The sequence below is a fragment of the Nelumbo nucifera genome, chromosome 3, assembly GCF_055504915.1.
Source record: "Nelumbo nucifera cultivar China Antique chromosome 3, China Antique-T2T, whole genome shotgun sequence".
Classification (NCBI taxonomy): Eukaryota; Viridiplantae; Streptophyta; class Magnoliopsida; order Proteales; family Nelumbonaceae; genus Nelumbo; species Nelumbo nucifera.
In genome coordinates this window covers 32,670,609-32,693,546 of record NC_142651.1, presented here as the reverse complement: position 1 = coordinate 32,693,546, position 22,938 = coordinate 32,670,609, and the positions used below count along the sequence as shown (strand labels likewise).

The 22,938-nt window shown below is 38.0% G+C and overlaps 2 protein-coding genes across 4 annotated transcripts in view; both read left to right on the top strand.

Moving 5' to 3' along the window:
* The first annotated feature begins 1,684 nt into the window (after positions 1-1,684).
* Positions 1,685-14,641, top strand: LOC104591770 (uncharacterized). Of its 2 annotated transcripts, XM_088899702.1 has the most exons (6): positions 1,685-2,563; positions 4,507-4,609; positions 4,690-4,755; positions 8,496-8,666; positions 8,757-8,853; positions 14,247-14,641. In XM_088899702.1, the coding sequence occupies exons 1-6, from the start codon at positions 1,984-1,986 to the stop codon at positions 14,367-14,369; spliced, it is 1,140 nt and encodes a 379-aa protein (XP_088755828.1). In that variant the 5' UTR covers positions 1,685-1,983; the 3' UTR covers positions 14,370-14,641. The 2 variants fall into 2 exon arrangements, with proteins under 2 accessions (XP_088755828.1, XP_088755829.1); XM_088899703.1 differs by lacking the exon at positions 4,690-4,755.
* Positions 14,642-16,810: 2,169 nt separating this feature from the next.
* LOC104591761 (diphthamide synthesis DPH2 family protein) overlaps positions 16,811-22,938 on the top strand; it is a 73,615-nt gene continuing 67,487 nt past the window's right edge. For both annotated transcript variants that reach the window (XM_010250772.3, XM_088901156.1), the window contains exons 1-2: positions 16,811-16,968; positions 17,086-17,309. In XM_010250772.3, coding sequence (XP_010249074.1) covers positions 16,888-16,968; positions 17,086-17,309 — 305 coding nt within the window. In that variant the 5' untranslated portion in view covers positions 16,811-16,887. The remainder of the gene's footprint in view (positions 16,969-17,085; positions 17,310-22,938) is intronic.

The following is a 22,938-nucleotide window of genomic DNA, read 5'->3' as shown; positions in this document are numbered from 1 at the left end:
TTTTAATAGCTAACAATATTTTAATAATTAATAAAAAGTAACAAATCGTTTATAACTTAAGCAACTATTAGATCTATAAATTTGTAGGCTCAAGCAACTATTTTCTTTTGAGTTAGGTCTAGCTAAGATATGCACAATGCCCACACATTATCATGGATAATCAAATTCAAAGTCTAATTGGGTATCAAACTTTTAGAGTCTAATGATGGCTTTAGCGACTAGGGCCCAAGCTAAATAACCCCTAATAAGCTCAACTTGGGAATTATATGCATATATGGTAAATATTATTATATAATATTTAAATAATAAATTTTATATTAGTATATATATATATTTTTTATATTAGAATTAAATAAAAATTTTAATTTATAAAAAATCATAGTTTTATAATTAACACGGGTTTCTTTATCAACAGAAAATGTGCAAGCCTGTGCTTGGTCTGACTATCGGGCCTAGATCTTGAGCCCAATCCCAGCCCTTATATAACGCCCGAAGCTTGAGCCCAAACCCGAAGTCTGACCTGTACACAAAATGTCTTATTTTCAGTATACTTTTATAAATTAATATTGTATTAATTTAGTAATAATTTAATGAATTAATAAACTAATTTATATTTCATAATAGTCAATTGATATTTATTAATAATTTAAGAATAACATAAGTACTTTTTTATATATGTAATAGTTTCGGGTCGGGTCGTCGGGCTACCCAGCCCATGAATAGGTCTAATTATATATATAAACAATTGTATGCATAAAAAATCATATGAAATAAAAATTTAAACATCTTTTTCATTTTTTTTTAAATGGACCTCTCATAGCTTGGTCTAGTCCGCGGCCTAGCCTAGCCAAAGGCTCGGCCCATGGACCAACCCAACTCACAGCATAGCACGGGGCTGTGTGGGCTTGGGTCATGGGTTGTGACGAATCGACCCCCCAAATTATCCCAAAGGAGGGAGGCACAACCTAGGACGCCCCATGGGTCAGCACGACACGGTCCACACTTTGTGCGGGCCACATGCGGGTCGTGTCATGCTGGCACAACACGACCCGATTTACACCTCTACTTGAACCCATCCAATACTGGGGACAGGGCGGGGAAATTCAAGGATTCCCCATCCTTGATGAGGAGTGGGGTGCCTTGCTCCTAAACTCGCCCAACATTGGTGAGTGGTTAACTTGCCTAACATTGGGGACGGGTGGGGATGGAGTAGAGTGTCTTGATTATGGGGCAAGGATAGGGATGGGGTGCCTCGCCCTGAACCCACTCCGTTGTTATTCCTATATAGTTGTTAATTATCAGTGAAATTAATAAAAATATTAGCTTTTGTAATTATTTATATTTATTTAAAGTTAATCAAAATTTTATTTTAAAATAATAAAAATTATTAAAATTACTGCAAATTATTAATAAAGCTAAATTTATTAAAAAATATTTATTTATATTAAATTAACAATAATTAATTTCTATAAATCAATATTAAATGAAAAATACAATTATTAAAATTTTAAATATTAACAATAACTTTGAATATTTTTAGTTAATTAACAACAAATTTTAATTATTAATTTAATATAGTAAATAAAATTATTATATATTTCAGATTTTCCGTGCATCGCACGGGTCACCGCTAGTATTTTATTATAACAAGAGATGATGTTACATGTAACAGACATCCAATTTGTTGGCTGGTATGCCAGCAGCAACAACTGACATGCAATTAATCTCGACACATTGGAGTTTTTAACATTTCTTATTTTCTTTGAACAAATTCACATCAGATCTGCAATTGCAGTTCTCCCCGCATTCCCTGGAAAAAAAAAAAAAAACTGTTGCAATAATATACCGATGCAGTCCAAACGTCAACAAGAACAAGAACAGATAGATCTCTTGTCTTTCTATATATCTATTTGTTGGCGCGGCCGAACTGCATTAAAGGAGAATAACAGCTAGGAAGGGTGATTAGCAGAGAGGGTGTCGGAAATGTGTAAGGCAGCTGTGATCATCTACAGTACAGTAGTTCTGCTTATTCTCTACCTTATATCGTACTCTCCCAAAACACCCCCAGTGCAACGCTACCGCCGCCTCAAGCTTCGTTCCAACTTTACTTTTCCCATCAGAGGTGGAGGTGGCGGTGGCGGTAGCGGTAGCGGCAGACACCGGAAGCCCGTCGCATTCGACCCACTTGTCGCTGAAATGGAACGGCGCCGCGCGGACAAAGAATGGGAAAGAAGATATTTCGAGTATACCCGCAACGAGTCTGTTGAAGCTCCGGGAGAGGAGCCGCAACCCGAATGGGAGGACTTCATGAACGCCGAAGATTACTTGAACGATGACGAGAAATTCAACGTCACCAATAGGTTGGTTTTGTTGTTTCCCGATATTGATATCGATCCAGTTGATGGGTTTGTGACGGAAAGCGAATTGATGGAGTGGAACTTGAGGCAGACGGAGAAGGAGGTGACGCATCGTTCTGAGAGGGAAATGGAGGTTTATGATAAGAACCATGACGGGTTTGTTTCATTTGCCGAGTATGATCCCCCTGGTTGGGTGAAGAATTCAGGTCAGCATTGTGATTGTAGTTTAATTATTTCTTGATTTCTATTGATTGGAAAAAAAGTTTATCATGGGACTTGTCTACCTCTTTCTCTGAGAATCTTGGGCGTTCCATTGACAAAACTGCGGCTGCCTTTCTAATCTCTTCCCACTCAAAACTAAATTCTAGCGATCTAGCTGCCTCATCATCCAAGGATATGGTCAATCCATCCCCTCCACTTTTAATCTATCATTCATCTGTCTTTGGTAGATAGACTTGAAATGATACACAAATGCTCTGGCAATCTCTTCTTGGTTGCAAGTGAAATCCACATTCACTTCCAGTTTGGCTATAGAGTTCTTCCTTCCATTTGTTATTGCATGAAAAAATTTTGTATTGCCATCCACCACTTTAATCCATTTATGTCTTGATTTCTGTCTTCAACAAATCTCCCCCAGGAACAACTTCTTAATTGCATGAAAAAATTTTGTATTGCCATCCACCACTTTAATCCATTTATGTCTTGATTTCTGTCTTCAACAAATCTCCCCCAGGAACAACTTCTTAATTGCTTTCCTTGTCGCTTAAACAATCTTGACTTTCTTTCTCATCTATAAGTTCAATCTGAGAGAACCTGCTAATGGAGATGAACCTGTTCTGATACCAAGATTTCTTATATGCAGTTTAGATAACCAATATACTTTACCTTTCTCTCAAAAAAAAAGTTCAGGTACTCAAATAGAAACAATAATGAGTAAATGAAAAAAATGCAAAAGATAATAGAGAAGGAAACAGTTAGAGAGTTTCTTGGGGTGCGTGCACTGCCTCCTTATGGTGCTCTGTAGATCAACAGAAATGCCTCTATCCACAGACTAAATTATGACTTCCGATGTAAATGGCATAAATGCCCTCCTTTAGACACTATAATCCTGGCTTAAAAAAAACACTACAATCCTCACCAAATGGTAATAGGAACATGTTCCATCAGCATGGGAAACATTCCTCAAGTTTTAGGTCTAATGTTCAAAAGCAATTGCCTAGGTGATGCAGTTATGCTTGGCAACTTAACTAGTTGCCACTTCACTGGACATTTGCAAAATGGGTATCATCAGGTCAAGGGAATTCACTAATGGACCCTCATTAGCACTCTAGTCCTTTCAGGGTCTCTTTGAAAGAGAATCCAATATGTTTTGTTTGTTAATATATATAGGATGATATCCCTTTGTGGGTGCCTTCAGAATAAAACGATTGGGATTAGACAGTCATCTGAAACATGTATGTCATCTAGGCAATGCAGGTGCTATCCTGTCACCAAATCTTGCTTCACTGCTTTTTTGTTTTGATTGGTGACTGACTGATCAGTAGACATAGACAATGAAGAAGCATTACCCTCTCCAGTAAGGACAGGAAAAAGAGAGCCAGCTCCCTTAGCTACTCTCCTTCAATCATGATACATTACTGGATACCTGCCTACCCACTTATCCAAGGGGTTTTATCCGCAATTCAATTCTACCTGTTTACTCTCCCTTTAGCAAGAGATCCTCATCTTATCACCTTGATAGCTGTATGACTTCAACAACATGTAACTAAATAGTAAAGGTAACTATTAATCAAGGTACTTATTGCATCTTAACAGTAGTTGCGAATGTAATGGTTAAATAATTTATCTATCTTTTCTTTTTTATTTGAAAGACAATTTATGTATCATTTCTATACAAACTGCAATCCTTTCATGATATTTTTGTACTTATTTCTAATTTCGATTCATTGTTCTCTAAAGAATTGAAATCTTCTGAGGCTTAAATCTCATTACACTTGCCTTGAGGTTTATGCCTTAGGGATCTTATGGTCCTTCTATCTTGCTTTATGCCTTCATCTTTTAAGACATTGATGCTAGATGGAGACATGACCTGATTTCTTGATGTTTTTATTGGTGGTGGTTTCTTTTTTCTTTTTATACTTCACACCAGCAAATAATTCGTTTTATTATGATATGGGTTGGTGGAAGGAGGAACACTTCAATGCCTCAGATGCTGATGAGGATGGTCTTCTAAATCAAACAGAATTCAAAGAGTAAGCTTCTGTTTGAGTAGATATTTCTCATCAGACAATCCTATCATTTCTCTGATTCCTCTGTTTGTCATTTTTTTTAGCTTCATGCATCCAGCTGATAGCAATAACCCAAAACTACTTCAGTGGCTCTGTAAAGAGGAAATATGGTACAATAGATTCTTCAGTTTTCTTCATTTAAATGTGAACTTATTTGCTTTCTTACAATACTTATTGTTACTGATATTGGCACAGTATATTTCTACTTAGTTTGTTCATATTAATGAATTCATGACCCAAAGGAAATGCAAAAGCTTCTCTTTTCTTTTTGTTTGGTAACAGTTTTCAGAGTCATTTATATCTTATTCTTGATAGTTCTAGCTTGGGCTTAGTGATCTGAATCTGAGTAATGGGGTTTAGATGAAGAGAGGAAGAGGGAAACTAAGGATTCAATATAAGGGGTGTTAAGATTGAGTTGACCCCCACCCCAGAAGGAATCAAATCATCATAGTTTTCAAGGCGCCAAGGCGAGGCTAGGTGACAGGGGAGTGCCTTGTCTCCTAGTTGCCTTGGTCATGTTTTTTTTTTTTTGAACAAAAGCTATGAATCCTAGGGTAATTCCCTAGATTCCATAGCAAGCAGCAACATCATTCACTATTAATTGTCTGTAATCTTCCCAAAAAAAATGTATAAGCTTCATTTAAAAAATAGAAAATCAGGATATTCATGAAAAAATGTAAGAAGAAAAAGAAATCTCAGAAAATAGAGGGGTTGAGACTCTATTTTTGTCCTAGGAAAAGAAGAAAAGAAGAAAATAGTCACTATTAGAGATGCTTACCCCTTTCTGTTTCTCCCTCACCTCCAACAAACATCCTTGAGGCATCCCGACCCATTAGTGAAGGAGTGATGACCCTTAACTTCGATGGAAGTGCCTTAGGTAACCCTGGCTTAGCTGGTATTGGAGGTAGAGTAAGGGATGTAAGGGGCAATATATGTTGGACTTTTAGCAGTCCAATTGGTTTGGGAGATTCTACAAAGGCTGAAGTGATGGCTGCTCTCACAGGAATCAGAATAATAAAAAATTTGGGAATCCAGAATTTAGTCATTACAAGTGATTCAGCAAATACTATAAAATGGTTAAGAGACAAAGAGGGGGGACCTTGGAGATTGAGTCACTATTTGGCAGAGGCTAGGGATTCTTTGGACTTTTTAAATGCAAAATTAGTTTGGATTCCTAGGGAACACAATCATACTGTGGATGGTTTAGCCAAATGTGGTGTGTATTTGGAGCATTTGTATAGCGACAAGCTTCCTCCTTTGTATTCATTTAATGAATTCTGGTCAAATTTTCTCAAAAAAAAAGTCAGTATTAGGATTTTAGTTTTAGAAGAGGTCTTAGGGAAATTGAGTGCACTTCTCTAGTTGACCTTATGGACAAATTGGGTAATGTTTTCTTGGATAGTCAATTTGTTGACAGTAGAATTTGGTCAGCCTTTCCCAATGGTCTTTTCTCTTGTGCTTCTTTTTTCAGCTCACTGATCCACTTAGATGATCTAAGCGGGGCACTTTCTGATGAAAGAAATTTGGTGCATACATGTACCACCCAAAGTTCAAGCCTTCTGTTGGGAAGGTCCCTTAGCATGATCAATACCTATGTTGTGCTCCAAAGAAGGCCTAAATTCCTAATCAGTTCCTTTCTCCTCATATGTGCCTGCTTTGCAAAGAAAGCAGAGAGACTATATCCCATTTATTAATCTCTTGTCCCTTTGTGAACTATGTTTGGATGAAGGTGTGCTCTCTCTTCAGCTTCAGGTGGGACATGCTTCAAAGTGTGGCAAGCTTGTTCAATCCAAACTTCATGAGACAACCGAAAAAAGGAGGCAGAATAATGTGGGCAGCAAGAGCAGCATTGCCATGGGTGATTTGGGAGGAGATGAATGAAAGAATATTTAAAGAGAAAAGCAATTCAATAGAGGAGATAGCAGAGAATATAAAAGTTAAGGTAGTGCCTTGGGTAAAAACTTTGGACACTTTAAAATATTTCTCAGTGGATGATGTGTTAAGAACATGGCCAGAAGTGACAAATTCTTATAAAGTAAAGGAGAAGGCTATAATGCTGTGGCAACCACCTGCTAGTCATAGGCTGAAGCTAAATTTCGGTGGAAGTTCCCTAGGCAACCCAGGGCCAGCAGGAATTGGGGATGTTTTCAGAGATGTAAATGGTGTTATAAGGGCTTTTTACACAGGTCCTATTGGTATTGGAGATTCTGTTAAAGCTGAAAGTATGGGCATTACTACAAGGGCTGAGCCTAGCCAAGCAATTGGGGTTTCAGCAGCTAGAAGTATAAGGGGACTCAAAACTTGTCATCTCTTGGCTAAGGTGAGAGACTTCAGGAGCTTGGAGTTATAGGCAGTCATTAAGAGAGATAAGACACAATTGCCAAAGAAGTTGGAACCATGTAAATATGAGTTAGAAGAACAACAAACGGACTGGCAGACTGTTTGGCAAAGGGGTTAATAGGGAGCATCTTTGCTGGGCAGAATTGTAATTTGGATTGTTTTCCAAACTGATGTGGAAGAGTCGGCATCAGTTTTCCAACAAGAAAAAAATCATGTCTATCTTGAGCCAATACTTGGTAAAGATATCTTCCAACTATAGAGAAGAGGAGACATGTGGGAGAGTGATAATTCTCATAAGGAACTAATTGTGGATGAAGCCAATCCACCTTGATTTGCTTTCCTTGTTCATGAAAAAACAAGATCAGAAGTGATCTTAATAGCACTTATGTCATTAGAATAAAGAGGAGTGGAGGTGGAGATAAGTACTCCCAAAGTGATAAGGAGTTCCTACCAGTGACTTAAAAAGTATGCCTAAGTGCACAGGCAGGGCACATTGTTGTTGTTGTTGTTGTTTTTCTTTTTTTTTTTGTGTGTGTGTGTGTGTGGAGTTATTAGGCAGCAGGACCTGGTTGCAATTTTCTCTTTTTATATCATTGTACTTTAGATGGGAAGATCTGTAATTTTACATTATGTTATGGAATAAACAAAAGAAGGTGGCAGTTATGAGAGAGTTAGTTCAATCTCTCTCTCTCTCTGGCTGCAACCCCTATTTTCTTCTCCTTCCAGTCTCTTCTCTTCTTCTCTCAACACACGTCAGAACACTTCTTAGGAAATTAGTAATAATCAAAACTGGACTGGACCGGACGGTCGGACCAGAAAAACCGGGAACTGGTCAGGTGACCGGTTTTGTTTTTCCCCAAAACCGTTGATTTTGGTCAGCAAACCGCTGACCTGGGCTGTTAACTGTTCGAACCGGTAACCGGACCCCTGACCGATTCGGTCTCCGGGTCGGTTTTAAAAACCATGATCAAAACCCTGAAAGCATTTGCCATCATTGTGCGCTCATAATTGCTTGAGGATATATCATTTGTTTCCCAGAACTTCACATGAACTGAACTTTACCAGTCCTAACTCCCCATACTTCTCCATGATGCTTCTCTGATCAGAAAACCACAAAATGAGTTTCTTCTTATTCTCACAGTATGAACTCTTGGGACATAGCATCCAACATGAAAATAACTCATGTTCTTTCATAACCCTAATTGGAGTTCTATCAGAATATAGTGTTTGTTTTTCACGATGTGACTGCAGCCTGTATGTAAAGATTTTGATGTTGTCTGTATGGCCTGGAGGTGACATCTGTATGTCGTAATGTGTACAGAAAAGCAGAAGATATTACACCTCCATTTTGAAAATGTTAGAATTTAGAAGTATGACCTAGTTTTCATGCAAGTCTGGAAAATGTTATAGAGTTTATTCTAGTTCCAAATATTATGAAATTATATTTGCAAAACCTTGTTGGAGAACTTTTGTCTATTAACTAACTAGAGATTTGGGCTATTCTTCATAGGGAGAGAGATTCTGACAAAGATGGGAAGATTAACTTTAAGGATTTTTTTCATGGTTTGTTTGATATGATAAGAAACTATGATGAAGAAAGTCAGAATTCCTCATTTCATTCTGATTCAATGGAGTCCCCAGCCAAAATGTTGTTTGCTCAGATTGACCAGGATGGTGATGGGTACTCATCTATGCAACTTTCCTCTTCAACTGATTATGGAAAGTACCAAGTCACATTTTTGATTGGTTGAGTTGGGTATTCCTTTTCCAGATATATATCAGAAAGTGAATTGCTACCCATAATTGGAAAACTCCATCCTTCAGAACGTTATTATGCAAAACAACAAGCAAATTACATCTTATCACAGCTAATAATTTATGGAATTGGATGGAAATCATGTTTTAAAAGTATGAGCTTCTTGTTCACATTATCCATTATATTCCATTGGATTTGCAACTTGCAAAGCTGTATTACAGTTAGTCAAATATCGTGTTTTTTATTGGTAACAGTATGCTTTTATTCATTGATACGAAAGAATCTATATACATATAATAAGTTTGTCCATATACTTGATTTCTAAAATTGAAAAAATAAATACAAAAACAGCAACAATAAGAGAGCAGAATCAAGAGAAGAGAAGAGGTTGAAGATAGAATAGTAGGGGTGCAAAATGTTTATCTGCCGCCCCCTTCAATTCTATTTATATTTTTGAAAATGCTAAGGTATTACTTATTAAGAAAAGGTATACAAGGCATATACAAAGAGAGGCATGCCGAAGCAGCCTCACCCAAAAAGAAACCCAAACAAACCCCATAGGACCCAAGGCTTAAATCCACCCTGAAACAGGGAAGCACAGAAAAACAACCCAAAAGAACCCAAAACAAAGACAAAATAATAAAGAATAAAAAAATAGAGCAGCACAAATAATGGAATTTGCCAGTATAAATGAAGAAAATAATCAAACAATAAGTGGTAAACAGGCTGAAAACTGAAATCTCAACATACCCAACTTGTTTAAGTCATTTTCCAGCTTATTCTTCATTACTCCTTCAGTAAAAATGTTTGCTAACTGCATGTTGGAAGTGACATAAGGCAGAAAAACTTCACCAGAAATCACTATTTCCCTGATAAAATGATGCACTTCAATATGCTTAGTCATGGCATTCTGGACAGGATTATTAGCTATATTTATGTCAGCCTGCCTATCACAATGTTTACATTCTGAGTTGTACAACCACTCACTGTATTCAGGATCTACTCCTCTTTTTCTTGGAAATACAATTAATACACATTAGCCTTTCTTAAAAATTAAAAAGAAACTAAGATCATGTTTGGCTTGTGGTTGTTGATTACAAATTTCACTGAACACCTATTCCCTAGGAGCTCCAACCCCCCTTATTAAAGCCATTAGATTCCAAGATAACAGTTTCATCATTTACCCCTTGAAGCAGATCCTCCCCTGGGCACACTAGCCCCCTACCACCCTTGTTTCAATTGCTTGATCTCAACCCGCTCACAACAGACACTGCTACCACCATCATTGCTATAATTCATCATCCGTACCGAACAATGTTGTTCCCTGGTTAACCTCAATCTTTTCCTTAATAAGGTATTCGACTCATCTTCACCCCTTTTAGATTTTTTTTTTTTTTATTGCCATGAAGACTGCCATCACCTCTCACTCTCAGCCTCAAAGGACATGTCTAAAAATCAACTAATGTCTAGGATATTGTTTTTTACCCATGCTGAGATACTCATCTGGCATTGAATCTCTGCTTCCTCCAGTTGTTTGACCTCCTCTGCCCATTATATTTGAGGCCAAGGGTTGTCTAGGTCATCTTCCTCCCCATTGCTGCAAGAGAGGGATGATCTCACCTAGACCATCACTTGCCTATAATCGATTGGAGGGTTTTGTGTCACCTTACTTAGCCTTGTTGCTCTAGATAGGTATTAGGGCTAAGGATGCACGCAAGGTCAATGAGGAAATAGCCCTTTAACACTCAATATTTGCTTTAATTCTCTGGGCCACTGTCATCAAACTTTGATCAGCCTCCATCATGTAGCACAAGTCTTCCTTCGCGTCCACCACCTTCTTCGAGAAAACATTTTGAATTGGGTGAGCCAATTTCTGGTTTGGCCAACCCTTGTCTCCAATCTAGATCAATCTTGGCCTTCCTTCGGTTCCTCCTCTGAAGTTTTGATTATGCCCTCAATGCCTCCTACTCTTTATCCAAGGGTAATGGGAGTCGGTTACCTCTTTAATCATCACCCTCAGATCTTCCCAATCATCAAAACCCTATGTCTATGTGGTTTGGCATTTTGAAATTTAAGACTACTTTCTTGCACATGTTCAGCCCTCTGTTGGCACTCAGTTTGATGTGACTTGTTGCAAGCTCTCAAGCCCTCAACACATGGATATTGTTGATTTACTGCAAATTCCTTTGCGATGGGCAATTTAGTGGTTTGGATAAGCTTAGTGTGACTCATTGCTGACTCAGTTGGCCACCATATGAAATTGTCAAAACCTCCATCTTCCTTGAGCTTTCTTGGGCACTTTCTGGTGATCGTATTTGTATGACGATCTCTCTAACCTCATAGGTCCTCATCTCTAGTGATCAAGTTTCATGTCTCCCTTGTCCCCACTTCTTGTTCAAATTTCCCTTCTAAAGCCCAATGCTTTGTGTTTGAATTGAAAATTGTAATGACAAAAGTGGTGAAAATTTCCAGCAAAGAGAAACTGAGCAAGTAGAAAGTTCAAAACTTTTATATTATAAAACTACACAATTCTGGAATGTTTCACCTAGAAGAAACTATTTCTCCTTCCTAGGATCAAACACGGAGTTGGACCACAACATTTCAAACCCAAAGAAAGGTAGAAGTATACATCAAGTGATGGAGAAAGGTCAGCACAATTGCAGCACCAGTTGTGGAGTTCACACCCAAGCCTTCTTGAGCCCCTCACCAAATTGATGTGAAGGATGAAAATGGTGAACCCTCAAATTGATCCTACTATTCTCTTGTTTTGATTTCAGCAACAATTGCAATGAAATATTGTTTCTTTAAGTGTTGAAAGAACCACCAAAACACCAACAACTTGTTGGTTTTAGTGTTAGCAATAAAAGAGGAAGAAAAGAACTCAAGAAACCCTAGATTGAATCTAGAGACAGGGGTCTTGGGGCTGAATAGAAGACAGAGTGAGAGCAATAGCATTAGCCTCTAGTGCTGGTCGAATTCCAGCTTATATAGACTCTAGGAGAGTCCTATTTTGTCACCAAGAAACTTTCCTAATACAATGAGGGAGGTCTCACAAAAGGCAAGACAGTCCCGTTCAACCCTTATCCCTTGACTAGTCAAATTAGGCAACTTCTAATCTAATTAGAAGAGTGAAAAGCAAAAGGCTTGTATGGCGTGGGACCCACAATCCATCAATTTGGACCAACACAGGACTCACCTAGGCCAATTTCACTTCTCTCACAAAAGAGAAATCGTACTAAGTGATTGGGCCTCAAATCAGGCCTTATATCTAACATAAAGGTGGTGTTTGGTATGGTGTCATCGCCAAATCAGCATTTATCCCATCATGCCAATTTGTACACATTGGAATTGACAAAAGTTGGTCTTGATTTATGTGTGTGCCAATCATTGGGGGAAGCTTCATTTTAACGCTTCCCCAACGGTTAAGTGTTTATTCACTGTTCCGCTGATGTAGCACCTAGTTGTCAATAAACGGTTTATCAAGTATTTTTTATCGGTTTTGAAGACAAATCAAGTGCAAAAGTTTATTTAATAAATGGAAGCTATACCAAACACATAGAAAATCGCCCATGTCTACCACTCTAAGAACATGGACCCAATGGTCCAAACTGAAATATATCCATCAGACAAAAGGGTCTAAATGAACATTTGCAATATAGTCTTTCTGCCATTGATATCCAACACTGGGAATTAGGAAGGACCTCTTCCCTTCAATATCTAAGCCCAATACCACACTCTCTTCAATGATGGAACCCGGGAAAAACACTATACAATTTATTTATAGAGTATGTTTATTTTGCAAATTGATTTCAAAAGTCCTTGAAATCCAACACCGACAGTTTTATAGTTTCCATTAGAGAAAGTATATTAGGGATATTCTCTTTGTCTGATACAATGCTAGATTTTATCACAATGATCACCAGCCTAGATACCATCCTAATCTACTCCAACACACCCAGGTTATTGAGAATATATAGCATTCTTACAAATATCATCATCGTTATCCCAATATTCACAGGAACTAGTTCTAGTAGGTTCATGCATTCGTTCATCAAGAACAAGTCTAGGTTAAGTCAATAGAAAAACAACCTTAGCAACCCTAAAAGTACAGCTTTTGTTGCTGTTTACAATGTTTCCCATAAAAGGGTTCCAACTTAGACATACATCAGTATTAGTGTAATCCATAAAGATCTGCTTACAATTGTTGGAAAAAAATATGTATAAAACAAATTATACCATTGCGTAAATGGAACCTCTGGCCTGTTTGGTGCTGCGAGATAAGTAATAGAAAGAACTAGATACCTGTCTAGAGAATATGGAAACAAAGATAATGTATCAATCACAATAGAATGTCACCGTGGTGTGCATTGTGTTGTCCTTAAGCAAAATTCTCCTCAATCGGTAACAATATTAGTGTAAAGTGGACTCAAAAGCTCTACTCCCAAGATTCAACAATCATTCGACTCTCTATATATAAAGACCTCTCTTACAACATAGAAACACACATCTTGAAATAAGGACTAGTAAACTTGAAGACTTGAAATGGTAGAAATAAAAGAGAACCCACCTCCAAAAGGCTGGCTCTCTCTCTCTATTTTATAGAGAGAGCCAAAACGAGAAAAGAAAACAAATCACGCCCAAAATAAAAGGAAACCAAGGTGGCATGATCCACAGGTTATGCCCAAAGCATTATAAAAGAATATTCTAAAAGAAAACCTTCAAAATTAAAACCATTTAGAAAAATAAGGAAACCAAGGAAATAGTTAAAAAAAAACAAAAACATATATAATAAAAGGAAACCACATGCCACGCTATGAACCTCAATTCAACTTAGCTCAATTCGGTGCATGCACGTGTGAAAAGAAACCCCAGACCCAACCCCCCACAATGCATACTTCTCTTATCCTCTTGCACCCCCCAAACCCTCTACACAAGCCCCCACTTATTAACTCAACCAACTTGTGACTATCCAATGTGTGAAAAGTGCTTTTTAGCAAATTTGTAGGTGCCAACAAAGTTGTGGAGGAAATGAAAAACTCAAAAGACAAGTATACAAAGAGAGAAGATAGACCAAAAGGTAAAAGCTAGGTCAAAACCAATGAAAAAGAGTTTTTAAAATCTCATAAAATAACCAACACATCCTTGGTCCATGTAGTCTATGCTCACAAGGTCATTTGCATACACAGCCTCCAATGCACCTCAGTTTGTGCACCCACTGTCCTCATGCTTCTGATCATGGCCATATCATATATGTGACCAAGTGTCGTATATGCATGTAGCAATCACATGTAAATTGTAATAGACGATCTTGGTAAATGGACAGAAATTTTTATTCAGAGTAGTAGCATTCTCTTAAAAAGAACTATAAGTTTTTGTATGCATTGTATTACTTCATGGTAAATTCAGTCAACTTCTGATCCTATTGTTGCAACCAAATGTTTGTGGATCTGCTTTTTGATAGTTGGAGAAAGGCTCTTAGTTAATACATTATTCTAATTCTTTCAGGCTGATATGGATAAAGATGGGCGCCTGAGCTTGACAGAGATGATTGAAAACCCATATGTATTTTATAGCACTATTTTCGATGATGAAGATGGGGACTTTTACTATCATGATGAGTTTCGCTAGTAGTACTGTAGGTAAGCAGAGAGCTTTCGCTCTTTGCTGTCAATACACACTTTCATGGCTTCAAGAAGATACTAACCAGTGACAGTTCAAAAATGTATTTAGGATCTCATGACAGATTTGTGGATAATATTAAAAGGTTCCAATTCAAATTCCTTTCTCCTTGGAGAAATGGTGTAGAATAAGGACTTAAGGAGTGTGCCAATATTCTACCTTTCATATGGATCCTTGTGTTCTCTGAATTCCATTTGTAGAAAGTCCCTTCTTTTCCTGTACTTTTTCTATTATTATTCATTTCCCATGGCTTCATATCCTAATTCCTTGGTTTTTTCTTCTGTTTTTTGGCATAACTAACAGTTAATTCTGCGGTGCAATTTATATTGGATTATTGGAGGGGTTTCAGAAAGAAGGTGGCTATTATAGTTTTGTCCTACTCACACATCTTGTTTTGGGTTCATGAGTTAATTGTCCATTTTTCTTTGGGATATCTACATATCTATCATCTAAAACTGTGTACCAGTCAGTAGAACACTAATCACTACAAATCATTCCCCACTATTGTTGTAAAGGAACATACTCAGTTCCATAAGTATGTTGTCAGAACTAGGATTGGGGAGAGAAAAGCATTTTATTTGAAATTAGTTCTCTTCTTTCAGTTTGTCCCTTTGCATCTTCCAGATTCAAATATGCAATTGCAGCTGCTCGAGTGATTCAGATAGAAAGTGCAAGTTGTTTAGGAAATAATGCACAAATGCTGTCAAGGCTATTCAATTTTGTTAACTTGTGTGTACCAGAATCTTTATTTTGTACTGATTAAACAACTCCAAGCATCTATTTTAGATTTCTAGTCTTCTAGAGGAAAGCATTCTAGTTAAGGGAAATGGTAAATTACCTATATCTCGCCTCAGATTTTGGTCAAATACATATACCATTCCTTTTGTTTACATAATACCTTATATTCCATTTGGCCACCAAAGCACAAGGGGGTTGTTGATGGAGGGGATATAATTAATTAAGATAGATAATTAATTTACCAAACTATCCTTAATAATAAGGTATTAGTTCTGAAAAAAAAAAAAAACATGAACAACCATGAATTTACACCATGAAGTAAAAAAACTATCCTTAATTAATTTACCATAATTTACACCATGAAGTAAAAACATGAACAAACAAAAAAAAAGTGGGACATCACATATGGCATTTTTAACATTCTTAACGTAATTGCTAACTGTATCATGTGAAACTTGAAACCAATGAAAAAGTAACCTATGTGAAATGTAATTTGTCACAAATATTCATTTCTACATGATAGTCAATGCACTTTTATCATCTCAAAAGCTTATTTTTAAAGTAATTTCAACTTTTATTCTCACCTTAATTATGACAAAAAATACATGTTCCTTTTAAGAAATATAAATGAAGATACTTTTGTCATATTTATACCACCATACAAAGTGGAAATAACTTATTAGGCTTCTTGACTTTTTCTTAAGCAAGGTATTGTTTGGGCAAAATCAATGTTTTGTACTTTGATAATATGAAAGTATAAAGCACATATTATACTTTTACTGTGAAATGCATTTGGATGATTTTTATTTTTCAAAAACATACTTTTTAAAATAAAAAAGTAACACATGGTGTTTGGACACGATAAAATGTTATATATACCGCTACACAACATATAATGCATTTAAATACACTCAAGTGTCATTTGGAATACATTCAAATACCATGTAATATCTATATATGTTGTCATGTGGCATTGAATGTCAAATATCTAAAAAGAGGTATTTCTTCAATCATCAAATTAATATTTCTTGAATTATCATCAAGATTATAGAATTCAGATTTCCTATTCTCAAGAATACTATCGGTAACATGCAAATACTGGGATGTTCTCAATGTACAACTATAGTAAGCGCATGGGTAAATGTGGTTAGGAGATCCAAACTCGTGCCAAAACACTCTATATGTGGTACAAATAGGATGGTCTGGGACAGCCCGGTATTCGGGCCTTAATCTAGGTGATGTCAATCTGATGTTGGATGAACTGTTGAACCAAACCTTGGCTCTAATTTTTTTGGTTTGGATTGGACTGCATTTTTTTATGGGTTGGGATAAGGTGCGGTGCATCCTGCTCGGCTTCAATTACCCCAACTCCTTGTCCCTTCAAGGCAATGTTTTCAAAACCAGACCGGACCAGACGGTCAAACTGGAAACCAGGAATCAGTCAAGTCTCCGGTTCCGGTTAAACTAAAACCCAGGGTTATTTAAATATTATTTTTTATTTTTTAATTTTTAATTTTTTATGATGTCACAGATTGAATCATTGGACCCGGACGGTTGAACCGGAGACCCGGAAGCCAGTCCCCTGATCGGTTTCCGGGTTGGTTTTCAAAACCTTGCTCCAATGTTGACGTTTTCAACCTCTCCTTCTGATGAGTAACGAGGGAAAATCTAGCTAATAAACTAACTGCTCTTTCTTCTACTGTTCAGGAAGAAGCAAAACTTTTGTGCCATGGATTTTTCATCAAATTATGAAATTTCCCGTACAGCTAAATTCATCCGCAGCAGAAACTTCACTAGAGTTGCGTTGCAGGTGACCTTCATTTTCTTCTTGTTTTTATTCCTCGAGTTTTTCGTTCACAAAACGCTAGTGTAGGGTTGATAATCCTTTCTCCCATACTTAAATAAACAGCTCTTGTTTGGTATTCAGTTCCCAGACGAGCTTCTGAAGGATTCGACGAAGGTCGTGAGTGCCCTGAGAGACGAGCTTCGGTCGCTTAGTGAATCGGATGCCGAAGGAAACAGAGATTACAGAGACGTTGGGTTGTTTGTGATGGCGGATACCACTTATGGCAACTGTTGCGTCGATGAAGTTGGAGCTTCGCATGTCGATGCTGAGTGTGTTGTGCATTATGGACATACTTGCTTGAGCCCGTAAGCGTGCATCTTTTGCATATTAAATAAAAGCTTTGGCAATGTATAGAGCTTCACACAATTATCAAAAAAGAAAAAAATGTATAGAGCTTCACACGAATTAACGGTCAAGGTTTTCTGGTTTGATGTTTTTTCCCCTTTTCCGATCAATTACATCATTTCATTAGATTTAATTATTTAAAAAAATAAATACATACAAGAAGAGGAGAGGTAAACTTTCTTAACTCAAGAAACTTAACAATTACAATTGAGCCCAAAACAATTGATTTCTCCCCACCCCTTGTTTTGCTAGTGCATCAGCAAAATCATTAGCATTTCTTTTGACCCAGTTAAATCTCACGTCCATATTTCGTGTCAGCCACTTGAAACTCTTATTTTCATTATTAAAAATCAAGAATCCATTTCCTTCCTTTTGCATCCAATCCACATTCCACTACCAGCTTTGAATCACCTTTTATAATCAACTTATTAAGTTCATGTCCTTTGCCTTTTGCAATCCCTCCATACCAGCCATAACCTCAGCCCTTAAGGAGTCACCTACTCCATTTGGGCCTGAAAATAAACCAACAATTCTGCCTTCACTATTTCTGAAAACACCTCCAATAGCAGAGGAACCTGGGTTACCTGCATTACTCCCATCAAAGTTTAGTTTGATGAAGTCATTCATTGGCATTTAGTGTTTTTTTTTTTCTTTTTTCTTTTTCTTTTTCTTTCTGGGAATTACAGGTGTTTGTGGCTAGGTTGAATAAACATTGTATAACCTAATATTATTCAACTACAAGTATGGGCATTGAATAGGATAGTTATTAGGGTGCTATCTCTCAATTGTTTTCCCTTCCTCAGAAGCTATACACTTTGAAAAAAGACAAGAATGGTAGTTCCTAACAGATACTTGACAACAAAGAGAATGCAACAATGGTTATGCAGTCTGATGTTGATGTGCTAACGGCCTAACACTATCTAAATGATGTCATTTCTCTAATTCGAAAAACTTCACTATTGAAGATGGGGTGATGTGTGTGTCATTGGGTGCCACTTCACATTTGGAAGCAAGAAATAGCAGAGTCAATTTCTTTGATTTGTGGGAAAGGAGGGAGAGGCAAAAAGCTAAACAATTACATTGGGACTAGACCGGGAGGATAAGGTTGAGGTCCAGTCGATTGGGTGGACTGAGCTAAAGCGCATGATATTTTAAGTAGTTATGTTACTCTACAAATAAAGGAGGGTGGAAAGGTTAAGAATGACCCGAATTGAACAAATAGTCCCATTGAGTTAGGGTTTCAAAAGGTAGTAATTGAAATTAGTGGAAATAGGCCAAATGTTGTAAGGCCCACTAAGGACAAGTCACATGATGACTTTAAGTCGCACATGAGTAGGAGCCTAGGAGGAGGGTTTTGATGGATGGTAAATTCCATTTATCTTTGTCTTCCTCAAGTTCTTCCTCTTGGCTTGGCCGTGGAAGTGAATTGTCACAAGCAAGATGCTGATTGCAATGGGTTCCAACGAGAAGACTGGAGGTGGATTCTCCCGATAGGTGCAATCTATGCTACCTAAGATAGAGTGAAAAGGGAAAGAAGGTTTAGCAGGATGGTGGATGGTGCTCGGGCATTGAAACCAGTGATGCAGACTCTGATGATACGACAAGTATAGGCAGCATCGGCCTGAATGAGAGGGAGGATTTGCAAGAAGCTAAGATCTTTAATATTGAACTCCTTTTTCTAGAAGCAGAAATGGGCACAATGGACAAAGAATGATACAACCAATTCTTGAAGTCCCAAATGAGGATGATGGGTAGGAGATTGTGGATGATAATGTTGTGCTTCTAAATGAAAATGAACCATCACCAAATTCTCAATGAATGCAGGGTGTATTGGAATGTTGAACAAGTTTCTGAGGATTGTCCAGTTAGGGGTGCACAAGTTAATGTTGCTCCTAAAGGCAGAATTGATCCCTTTGTAAGGTCCCTTCCCAACAAAACTCTAGGGGGGAAATGCTTATAAAAAAATAAAGCTCTATGAGGGGGGGAGTTTTGCATATAGAACATAATTGAAAGTATCCAAAGTCCTTGGGTTGTCTTGTTGCTTCTCCATGTCTAGATGCCCCTGTTCCATGTATGGTTATTGGTTCGGTTTTGGATACTAATGCCTTTCTTGTGCCTGTAACAGATATGTCAGCTACCCAACCTTTACTATTTAAGGAAATGGGGCAAAAAGGGGACTCAAGAGAGGAGGTAATAGGAGGAAAGGGAAAGGAGAGGAAGGTGAAATGATATGGTAATTAATTTGTGTAAGGAGGAAGAATGATATAAGATTGATAAATTAGAGAAAAAGGGGGACCAAGAAAAGATTGAGGAAGATACTGAAGCAAATTTGGAGAATGAAGAGCTTGGGGGACTAGAAGAGGGAGGAGACAACAAATTAGACAACAAATTAGAATAGCGACAAGCTTCCTCCTTTGTAGTTTGTAAGGGTTCTTCCCTTCCTTTGTACATCTTCCCATGTACCTTTTTTTTTAATTAATGAATCTTGGTTAACTTTTCTCAAAAAAAAAGATAGGGTTGAAAGTAAAGAGGATTTGGAGAAGTGAAGGCGTATTCAAGAAAGATCGAGGAGAAAAAGAGAAAGAGGAAGAAAATAATTGAGGTGGAGAGGCTAAAAGCGGATATTGAGGGTGACTTGGAATTTTGTGATTTTTTTTTGATCAATAACACCAGCTTCATTAAATTAAAAGAAAAGAGGGAATATGGATACAAGAGGGGAGATAAAATATCTTAGCTCCCCAAAAACAGAAAACAAAGGGAGTGCAAAGAGAAAAGATTAAAAACTAGCCCAAAATATAGACTCCCGATTCACTCCTTGCTTGGCCAACCCATCCGCAAATGAGTTGGCACTCCTCTTCACCCGGCTGTACTGAATCTCAATGTCCCTACCCAGCCATAAGAACTGTTTTTTTTTTTTTTTTCATTGGTAAAGTTCCACAAACCATTGTCCTCTGTCTTCAACCAACTAACCACCACCTTCAAATCACCTTCCAGGATCAAACGGCTGATACTTAATTCCTTTGCTCTTCGAATTCCTTCAAGCGCTGCAAGGATCTCAGCCCTAAGAGAGTCACCTTCTCCAATAGGGCCAGAGAATAAAGCAATAACAATCCCTTCCTCATTCCTGAAAACTCCTCCAATCCCAGAGGGCCCTGGATTCCTTACACTGCTGCCATCAAAATTCAGCTTTATAAAGCCCGAGGGGGGAGGGGACCAAAAAGGACAAAGAGTTCTCTTGCATCTAGCAATGGAAGCAATCTCTTTCCAGTTTCTTAGCAAGTCATCCACAGGGAAATCTGAAAACAACTCAAAATATTTTAGCTAGTGGACAGCCCTTAAAAGGATTCAATCTAACAATTCTTCCAATGTACTTTCCTTGTTGGAAAAAAATGCGCGAGTTTCTTTCTTCCCACAGTGACCAGCATACCGCTGCCCTAATACACTTCCACATAGTCTTCCCTCGCTTCTTAGGCCAACTAAAAAAAGAAGGAGAAAACAAACCTTGGACAGTCTCCGGAGGATACCAAGAACACCCAAAGTAGGAGAAAACCCACTCCTATACAGTTTTAGCAGCCTTACAAGAGACCATGAGGTGGTAGCCAGATTCCCCATCAGCTTTACAAAGAGCACATCTATTAGGAAGTAGACAATAGTTGGGTCTCTTTCTCTGAAGTAAGTCTAAAGTGTTGATTCTTTCTAGGAAAATTTCCCAACAAAAAAAACCAATCCGAGGAGGAATAGGCCTGCTCCAAATTTCCTTAACTGGAAAGGACAACCCAAAGGGGATAGGAGGCTGAGTTAAGGTTTCAAAGAATGAAGCACAAGAAAAGGTACCAGAGCTAGAAGGGGTCCAAAATCTGGTGTCTTCCTTAGCAGGGTTTAGGAAGACAATCTCAAGGGAGGCTATCAAAGTTACCAAGCTATCCATGTCTGTATCCCTAATTGCCCTACGCAGGCCTAGGTTCCACCCAAAGCCAGAAGTGGAGGTTGAAGGGACCAAGAACGAAGTTCATTTTTTAAGTCTGATAGAGCATACAAGGTAGGAAACTGGTCTTTCAGAGGAGAATCCCCGACCCAAAGTTGTTCCCAGAATTTTATTCGGTTACCAGAGTTTAGACCATACTTGATCCAAGGGGAGAAAATTGGAAGTAGATTATGAATGGATTTCCAAGGAAAAGCAGCTGAGGCCCTTGCCAAGATTTCAGGATCCCAGCCATTGTCTTCCAACCCATGAATGCTAGCCACAATCTTAGTCCACAACTTATCCCTTTCCAATGAAAACCTCCACAACCATTTCCCTAGCAGAGCCATATTCCTTTTCTTGAAACTACCAATCCCAAGACCTCCTAGTTTTTTACACCTAGTGGCCACCTCCCAACTCACCCTATGATCTCTCTTCTCCTCTCCAGGCTCCCACAGAAAGTTCCATATTAATTTTTCCAAAAGACTGGAAGCCTTTGAGGGGATTTTAAACATTGATAGATAGTAGACAGGTAGGTTAGCTAGGGTAGAGAGGGGATTTTAAACTCCTTTCTTCCTCTCCAAAGGACCTCTCTCTTTCTTCAGGTCCAAATCCTCGATTTGCTCCACCAGAACTTGTTTTTTCTCTTCTAATCTTCCAAACTCCAGTTTATTCCACTCCTTTAATTGTGATTTTAAGTATTGGAGTTTCTTGTGGAACCTCGTTCCCTCCCAATCAACTACCGGATTAGTTGCTCCCACCACTCTCTGATCTTCTCAATGAAACCCGGAGTCAACCACATGTTTTCAAACCTGAAAGGGGTAGGCCCAACTCTTCTTATTTCCTCCTTGACCAACATTATAGGCTAGTGGTCTGAAGTAAGTCTTGGGAGAGCCCTAGAAGTAATATTGCCCCAATGTTCCTCCCAATCTGTTGAGAACAAAAATCTGTCCAACTTAGAGCAAATTGGTCTTGATTGAAGGTTGGACCAAGTGAAGTTATTATTTAGGAAAGGAAGTTCTTTAAGTTCAAAAGAGTCTACAAATTGGTTGAACTTCCTCATACTTGTTGTCACTCTCTGTCTGGGGTTGTTGGTTTCCTTTGTAAATCTCACTACATTAAAATCCCCTCCCACACACCAAGGTCCATCCCAGAGGCCTCTAATGTCACTCAATTCTTCCCATAATTTCTCCCTTTGCCTATAGTCATTGGGGCCATACACATTTGTTAGTACCCATTCATACCCATCGTCCACCTGTTTGAACTTTAGGGAGACAAAATGATCTCCAATTAGCTCCTTCACACCTATGAGTAAATCTTCTTTCCACAAGGTCACAATCCCTCCTGAGAAACCCCACGAGGGAGCAGCCACCCACTTTATACCCCTAGAACTCCACACACTCCTTGCCCATCTGCAATCAAAATCCATTCTTTTGGACTCTTGAAGCATTACCACATCTAGATTAAACTTCTTAATTACCTCTTTAATTGTCGCTCTCTTCCTAATGCTGCCCAACCCCCTCACATTCCAACTTAGGATTCTCATTGAAAACTCTTAGCCTTAACCCTAACTCCTCCAAGATCTATTTAGACCCTTTTCTTCTATCCCCTTTCACTTCAAACTTCTT

Coding starts and splice junctions, on each gene's coding strand:
- LOC104591770 (XM_088899702.1), top strand. CDS start 1,984: ATGTGTAAGGCAGCTGTGATCATCTACAGTACAGTAGTTCTGCTTATT. Junction 4,610..4,689: donor AATCAAACAGAATTCAAAGA/GTAAGCTTCTGT, acceptor CATTTTTTTTAG/CTTCATGCATCCAGCTGATA. Junction 4,756..8,495: donor CTCTGTAAAGAGGAAATATG/GTACAATAGATT, acceptor TATTCTTCATAG/GGAGAGAGATTCTGACAAAG.